The sequence below is a fragment of the Populus euphratica genome, unplaced genomic scaffold (assembly GCF_000495115.2).
Source record: "Populus euphratica unplaced genomic scaffold, PopEup_1.0 scaffold174.1, whole genome shotgun sequence".
Lineage (NCBI taxonomy): Eukaryota > Viridiplantae > Streptophyta > Magnoliopsida > Malpighiales > Salicaceae > Populus > Populus euphratica.
In genome coordinates this window covers 17,759-26,217 of record NW_011499935.1, presented here as the reverse complement: position 1 = coordinate 26,217, position 8,459 = coordinate 17,759, and the positions used below count along the sequence as shown (strand labels likewise).

The 8,459-nt window shown below is 33.4% G+C and overlaps 1 protein-coding gene across 1 annotated transcript; it reads left to right on the top strand.

The window, feature by feature from the left end:
* Window positions 1-6,299: 6,299 nt before the first annotated feature.
* On the top strand, window positions 6,300-8,230 carry LOC105136374 (gibberellin 3-beta-dioxygenase 1-like). Its single transcript, XM_011041681.1, has 2 exons — window positions 6,300-7,119; window positions 7,541-8,230. The coding sequence occupies exons 1-2, from the start codon at window positions 6,353-6,355 to the stop codon at window positions 8,169-8,171; spliced, it is 1,398 nt and encodes a 465-aa protein (XP_011039983.1). The 5' UTR covers window positions 6,300-6,352; the 3' UTR covers window positions 8,172-8,230.
* The last annotated feature ends 229 nt before the right edge of the window (window positions 8,231-8,459 follow it).

Below are 8,459 nucleotides of genomic sequence, written 5' to 3'. Positions count from 1 at the left end.
GAAGAAAATCAATAAAATTTTATTTGTGAGTATAATGTAATTGAGGAAAGGATGGGATCAATTTGGCATTTGAAGACCCCACCTCCATGCAATTCAAAAATAAAAACAATAGTACTTGAGGTAATGGAGGTCGTGGCTTAGCAATTTTAATAGGGAATTCTTTGTTTTTATATTTAAATTTAAATTTTTATGCTTGTTATTTTCATGATATTTTAATTATTTATTAAATTTACAGAGTATTTAATAAATTTAAAAATTAATTATAATATATGTACACTATAAATTTAAAAATTAGTTATAATATATATACACTATTCTGAATATTTCAGATTATAAAAAATTAAATAAAAATAATAAAATAAATGAGTGGATGCACACGGAAGGAAGGTTTTGGAAGGTTAAAGAAGCAGCGGAGACGAGGGCCTTTGGTGCTAGTGTAAATACTAAATAGAGCAAATGTGGACAGTAAGGGGGGGCAAAAAGGGAAAGAAAGGAATAAACAGAGGACTAAAAAAATCTAACAACCCTTGTCGCCGGCCTTCCCTCACACTAACCATTAATTAGCTATATATATACACTCTCTTTTTTCATGCTAAAGCCGTCGCTGACAAAGTCAGAAAAAAAAAACCCTATACCCTTTTTCTTTATAAGTTATTCATATAATAAATAAATATTTAACAGGTTTTATCATTAATTAGAAGTCGATTGAATCATCTTGAAAAAAATATTTAACAGGTTGAGATTAAAGGTATTGGTTATTATTTTAATGTAGTTTTGTACTTTTGTTTATTGTTCCCAGCTCCTGATCTCCCCGCGTTGTCCGATTGGCTAATGATTTTTTTTTTAATTATAAAAATGTCTCATCTAAATTTTATTTTTTATTTGTATTTTTATAAATTGCATTTTATATTCTAGATTAATAACAGATCCAAATAAAATGCATGGTTGAAATGTAAATTGTTATTAAATATATAAATTAAAAGATAGAAAATATAATTTATAAAAATATAAAGAAAAAGTAAAATTCAAATCAAAGAAGATTTTTGTAATTTTTTTTTAATCTATGCTATTTTAGGTTAGCTAATGATATTTTTATTATTATCATTAAGAAGGTTTTTTTTTTTGATGTTGTTCCTCTTTTATCATTATTGTTGGATTTTAAGTAATTTCATTTGGGAACGATCTAGGTGGTGGTTAAGTGGTAAGAATTTGAAACTAAGGGGTTTATTCCCTCTGTGGTTTCAGATTCGAGTTCGTGGTTGCTCATATGATGGTCATTGGAGGTTTATATGATCGTTAACTTTAGAACCCGTGAGATTAGTCGTAATACGCATAAATTGACCCAAACACTCATATTAATTTTTTTAATCAAAGAAGATTTTTGTAATTATTATTTTCTCTCTTTTTTGATGTTCATCTTTTATCATCATTGTTAGATTTTAAGTAATTTCATTTGGGCAACATGAGAGCGATGAGCATGTTCTAGAGAAAAGTAACCAAAGAAACAGTTAAAAAAGACTTTGTTTTTCTTTGAAAAAAAAATATATCTAAAATCAATCCCTAAACTACTATCAATCTCTAGAAAGACAATTTTTTCAATGTTCAATTTTGTTTCTTCATCTAAGTAGAAATCGCTAATTTATTTCTTTATTCAAATTAGAAATTTGTATTTTCTTTCTCGATTTTCATCAAAAAATTACAATCTCCTGTTTGATTATTTATCTGATTGTCTCCAAGTTTTTTTATAGCTTTTGCAATTGATTTTATAATTTGGTTTTGATTGATTTTGTGAAATCTTTCATGTCTCTCTTTCTGTTTATTTGATTTTTGGGTGGTTTATCATGGTATTTACGTCTGAATCTCTGATCTTTGTGGGTCCTTTTCCTTTATAAATAGTTTATCAATAATATTTTCTTCAAGGGCTAAATTGATAATTGTTTCATAGTTAAGAGACCAATTTGAGGTTTCTCTCATTAATTAACGGTGATTTCTAAAGCTTATATTGTTAATCATCCGGTAAATCTCGTTTCAACAAACAATTTTCGATATTGGCAATGATTTGATGCTCCTCCTGTTTTAGTGCCAAATGATCCTAACAATGGTTCAGTGCCAACTTTGATGGGGAAAATAGGATTAGGAAGAAGTACACAAGGCCACTGAATTATGAAGATCGGAGGAAATAGATTAATGGAACGTGAAATGAACGGAGGTTTCTCATTGCTCTTGCCTCCTGGTGTGGTCTCGTCACACACTGGGAGGACCCTCAACTCAGAAAGTTTCTTACTAGTTTCCAATCCTGCTTACCTCATGAAGTTCCAGGTAAAATATGCAGCAATTTCTGATGGATTTAGCAGGTAAGTAGCTGCCTTAGCTTCTTAAAAGATCACTAGGAAATTAAATGGCCAAATCTAGGATTCGATTCGGTATGTTCCGGAACTGAACTGACAAGCATGGTACCGGCCACAGCTCAAATACACTAGATTTCTCTCTAGCAGCTTTCTTGTGAGACTTCGGTATGTTCCGGAACTGAACTGACAAGAATGATACCACAGCTCAAATACACTAAATTTCTCTTCAACAGCTTTCTTGGGAGAAGTCTTTTCCGACATTACATCTATAGATGCTAATGTCGCCAGGAACTCTTTTCCGACATTACATCTATAGATACCAATGTCGCCAGGAAAAGGTTGCCCGAACACCAAGAGATAAAGGCTAATCTTCAATCATTTCCTAGTTATCGAGTATTTTGGTATCATTTTCATGTTAACGAACTTTTCAAGAACTCAAAGAAAAAATAATTAATTAGAAGAAAATCAATAAAAGTTTGTTTGTGAGTATAATGTAATTGGGTAAAGGATGGGACCAATTTGACATTTGAAGACCCCACCTCCAAGCAATGCAAAAATAAAAATAATAAAATAAATGAAGGGATAAATACGAAAGGAAGGTTTTGGAAGGTTAAAGGAGTGGTGACGAGGGCCTTTGGTGCTAGTATAAATAGAGCAAAAAAAATCTAGCAACCCTTCTCTCCGGCCTTCCGTCACACTGATCATTGATTAGCTATATGCACACTCTCTGTTTTCATGCTGAAGCCGTCGCTGACAAAGAAAGAAAGAAAAACCTGTACCCTTTTTCTTTTATAATAAATAAATATTTAACAGGTTTTATCATTAATTAGAAGTCGATTGAATCATCTTTGAAAAAAAAAATTAAATAATAAATATTTAGTTATGGTTTTATTATTGATCATGGGTCTACAGGGTACTATCATCAATAGTTGATGAGACCAATAATAAAATATGTTGGAAAAAAATATTTTTTTACCCACCTTTTAAATAAATAATCATCAAAGTTTTGATTATGTATCAAGGATTTAATAATAAAGATCAGCTTAGAATAAATAAACTATTAATAGTTGTTATTGAATTTTTTATTAAAGATTTTATTATTTATAATTGACTAAGGATAAATAAACCAACATTAACATTATCTTGAAAAAGGTTACTGAAAAGATAATAAAATTTCTTAATATGTGACTTTATCATAAATATCCATGAGAAAATAAATATATTTGACATGTTAATTGTATTTATCTATAAAAACAATATAGGATAAATAAACTATTATTAGGCATTATTCTATAAAATTGCCCAATGGATAATAAGAGAAATTGATATGTAATTGTATATTTCATAATAAAAAAAAATAAACAACTACAGCATGAAAGTACCTTAAACACATTTTGTCATTAAAAACCAACAATAATACCACTCATTTTAGATAAAATATATAGAATAATGTATATCTTTAATGTTATATGACCAACCTCTTGTATAGAAACTTTAAAAAATTAATTAATATTTCTAGTTATTATAAAACTAGATTTTGATTTATTTTTCATATATATGTTTACTATGCCACACTTATTTCAACCACTAATTTCACCTCGATGTTTGTATGCAAAATAAATAAATTAGGAATCGGTTTGAAAAATAAAAAGCTGGAGGACTTATTTTTAACAATTGGCAGAGAGAAGCGAAGGCTCATGAAAGAACTTAGAAGCCCTTATTTTTAACAATTGGCAGAGAGAAGCGTTTTCTCCTGTGGTGTGCAAATAGACCAAATCACAAGCTAGTTCTTTGCGTTTTCTCCTTTTTCTTGATGATCCGGATTGAATTTATTCATAAGAAATATCATCAAAAAAGATTTATTAATGAAAAAGGATGGATCCGATTGATCTGCGCTAATCACAAGCTAGTGATAATTGTCTTGCAAGTAACCAGGTTTAACGGTAATAATTAATTTTTGGATGTATTATACGTAATGACCCGACCATCAAAGATTGTTCCACGTGAACAAGGTAACGCATATACGCATGTATGAGGACTCTTGTGCATGTGTGTGCGTGGGGATCACAAGCTAATGTCCAATTTATGATAGGCATTACACACAAGGGATTCGATATCCCAGCGATAATATAGTGACTAAATAATAAATATTACATCACAATCTTGTTTGTATTATATATGCTATGTGACCATTGCAACCACATTTTAAAATAATAATAATTAAAGGGCATAAAAAGAAAAAATGTGTATATTTTGTTAGCTACTTGTGTATGGATAATTGTTAAGAGAAATGTGGAGGACGTTAAAAACAGAAAAAAAAAAAATCCCATTAAGCAAATGATGTAGGGGCACCTCTAAAATGCTTGTGCTTTCGATGATGTGATATCTAGGGTTTAGAGAGACCACATTTTGTCTAGTAGGAAAAAAATAACACAAAACCTAACAGCAAAATACCAAAATAAATTTACTACTACTTTTCATGGACACGTTTAAATGCATTTACATGTGAAAAGGAAGCAATAGTGATAATGATGACAATGTTTATCAACCGATAAGAGTTTTTATTATATTTATATTTGATTATTTATTTTTTATTTATTAGATAAAGAATTTATATATTTACATTCTGTTTATTAAATAGAGTTCTAAAAATCTATATGGGTATTCATCACCCAACTACCTTTTATTGTTTAACATAAAATAAAATAATAATATATAAATTGCTAGATATGGATCCTTATTTATTAATAAAACTATTAAAAAAACTAACTTATTGTTTGAATCGCTATCCATTAGAGTACAAATTACACATGAATTCCCTCCTTTATTTCTGTTTTGAGGTACCATTGTGACCTTCGGGATAACCCTAGCCAAAGTTGCAATGTGAACTCCCTCTTCCACCATCCCATAGATTTAGGAGGAGTTTTCTAACACTAATTTTGAAAGGCCAAGTGGAAAGGTCAATATGGTCATAAGACCATCGAAGGTGGGTATTAATTGTCTTGTAGTGAAGAGATTAGTTCAAGATCTGGGTTTGGATGTTTTTTTTTCTACTTGAGGACAAGACAAAGGCACATGGAGAGCGAGGGGGCAACGTCTCCCCTTCATAGGAGCCCTTGTGGTGTGAGACTCGGAGAGGTTGTGATGCATTTCATTTCTTCGGTTTATATTGTTTGAAGAGGACAAGATGGTCCTTTGGTTTTTGTTCTTTCCCTTGTCCAATGCCAAAACACTCTCCTGCCCTTTCATTTCCTTATGTGATCCATCAACTCTCCCCCAAAACCACTCAAGACTCCTTAAAAAGAATTTTTTTTTTTAAAAAAAGCATCACTCCCTCCAACACACACTAATGCCCTCCAAGATGTCCCCGTCTTTATCCTACCTTCGCCACCACCAGCATGATCTGTAGAATCTAGCTAAATACATACAAAAATGTTCTCTAATTTAATGCCGAAAGTGAGGATTTCTGAATCCTACAACGAATTTGATCAAGAGTAGCTTGTGATATAATTTATATAGAAAATTTGTACGATTTTCTATCTTAAACTTTCATGCATTATAAACATCTAATTATATTAAAATGCGTGTCCTTATAACCAGTTAAGAGATACGACAAGACTGTTCACTCATTTCAGGTGGCATTTATGTGGGAATTATAAATAAGATTTAAAGATCAAGTTGACAGCATACATTTATGGGAAAGTGTAAAAGAGCTAGTGGTGGAAGATTTTAATAAATTTAGTAGAAGAAACTGACTCCTTTACCCTCTATCAAGAATCTAGATTACAACCTAATTAACTATTCTTTTTACCATTTGGATTCCAACTAGTACTGCTGATTATTTCAATAGCTAAACTACAAAACCATTTACTCGAAACGCATACGAGAACTCGCTTCTCCCGTCTCTCTCTCTCTCTGGTTGTAGAGTTTGTAAAACATATACTAAGATTAAAATATATATTCATGAAGTGGGCCCATTGTCACTCTCTATATATAGAAGTTACATGCCCACCATAACTCTCATCACAAATCTCACTCTCTGTGTCATCGCATGTTTTCTTCATTGGAGGAAAGTCCCGCTATGTTGCCGGAGCTTGTTTCTTGAGTTAACGTATCAAACTCAAAAAGAGCACTCCTTGCTTCCCAGCTCAACCTTCACCTTGTCTTTGTTGTTTTATAGAGGCAAAAGCACTCTCTCCTTGCATATCCTCTCTGTTTTTAGTGCCTGGAGAACAAAACTCCCTGTCTCGCTCAATCTTTTCCCTCCAGTAACTTTTACCATGCCTTCAAGATCATTGGCAGACGCCTTTAGATCCCACCCCGTCCATCTACACCAAAAGCACCTTGACTTTTCCACTCTTCAAGAAATACCTGACTCACACAAATGGACCCAACTTGATGATATTGAACAACAACATCCTTCAGTTGAATCCTTCATCACGGAATCTGTCCCCGTTATCGATCTCTTAGATCCTAACGTCCTTCAAAACATAGGCAATGCATGCAAAACTTGGGGTGTGCTTCATGTCACAAACCATGGCATCCCTATTAGCCTTCTTGAGAACGTTGAGAGTGTTAGTAGCAAGCTTTTCTCTTTACCTATCCAGCAAAAACTCAAAGCAGCTAGATCACCCGATGGTGTTTCTGGCTATGGTGTGGCTAGGATTTCTTCATTTTTCTCCAAGCTCATGTGGTCAGAGGGATTCACCATAGTTGGTTCTCCACTTGAGCACTTTCGCCAACTTTGGCCCCAAGATTACACCAAATTCTGGTACTTGCTAATTTCACATGCAAGTGTAAAAATTCATACACATAGACACAAGCTAGCTACTCGTTTTTTCGTTCGTTTTCTTTTTCTTTTTGGGTATTAAAGGAAACACTGAAATAATAAACACCAACTCAATATTAACTAGTGCATGCTTTCGTATGGACTAGTGGGTATTAGTTTGTTATTGGAGATCAAGCTTTGTGGTAAAACACAAACTCCATTTTCTCTCCGTAATGCAATTAGCAAAGATAACAATGAAAGCTAATGGACCCACTTGGAGGATTTGGAGTGGTATAGTATCAACAGACAAAATCCACTTGTTGCGGTTAGCTTTATTTTATATCCATAACAATAGCATCTTTACTATTTGATACAGCCTTTTGTTTTCATCTTTCTCTAGTGATCAAATTTCGACTTCTTACAGCGATGTAATTGAAGAACATGAGAAAGAAATGCAAAAGCTAGCAAGGAGGTTGACATGGTTAATGCTGGGCTCATTGGGTATAACCAAGAAAGATTTAAACTGGGCTGGACCGAAAGGTGAATCCAAAGAAGGTGGTGCAGCCTTGCAACTGAACTCCTACCCGGCTTGCCCAGATCCAGATCTGGCAATGGGTCTTGCTGCACACACAGACTCCACTCTGCTGACCATTCTTTACCAGAACAACACAAGTGGATTGCAGGTGCTAAAAGAGGGAATTGGGTGGGTCACCGTCCCACCAATCCCAGGCGGGCTTGTTGTCAATGTAGGGGACCTGCTCCATATCCTATCAAACGGGTTGTACCCTAGTGTGCTCCACCGAGCGGTGGTTAACCGAAACAAACACAGATTATCCATTGCGTATCTCTACGGGCCACCATCAACTGTTCTAATATCACCCATACAAAAACTTGTAGGCCCAAATCATCCTCCTCTCTATCGCCCAGTCACTTGGAATGAATACCTTGTCGCGAAAGCTAAGCATTTCAACAAAGCATTATCATCGGTTAGGATTTGTGCTCCTCTAAATGGACTAGTTGATGTAAACGATCATAATAGTGTAAAAGTTGGTTAGGAGATGAGTGATCACTTTTTACAAGTAACTTCAATTTTATCCTGAAGTTTACACCCCCCCTCCCCCTCCCCCCCTCCTCTTTTTCTAGTTATAGCTTGCTTTATTTTATTCCAAGGACGGTAGTTTCTCAAAATTTTCATTGGTTGACCACGTTACGAACACAAATTTCCTGGAGGATTGTTGTATGGTAAACTAGAGATGAAACATGTACTATAATAATGGAAAAGTTGTTGGGTTAGTACCCATGATAAAGGATAAGCTATATCAAATCATATAAAGGCATAAAGA

What these genes read in the sequence shown, in the direction of transcription:
- LOC105136374 (XM_011041681.1), top strand. Translation starts at nt 6,353, where the DNA reads ATGCCCACCATAACTCTCATCACAAATCTCACTCTCTGTGTCATCGCA. An exon ending in CAAGATTACACCAAATTCTG is followed by an intron (nt 7,120 to 7,540) that starts GTACTTGCTAAT and finishes GACTTCTTACAG; the next exon opens with CGATGTAATTGAAGAACATG.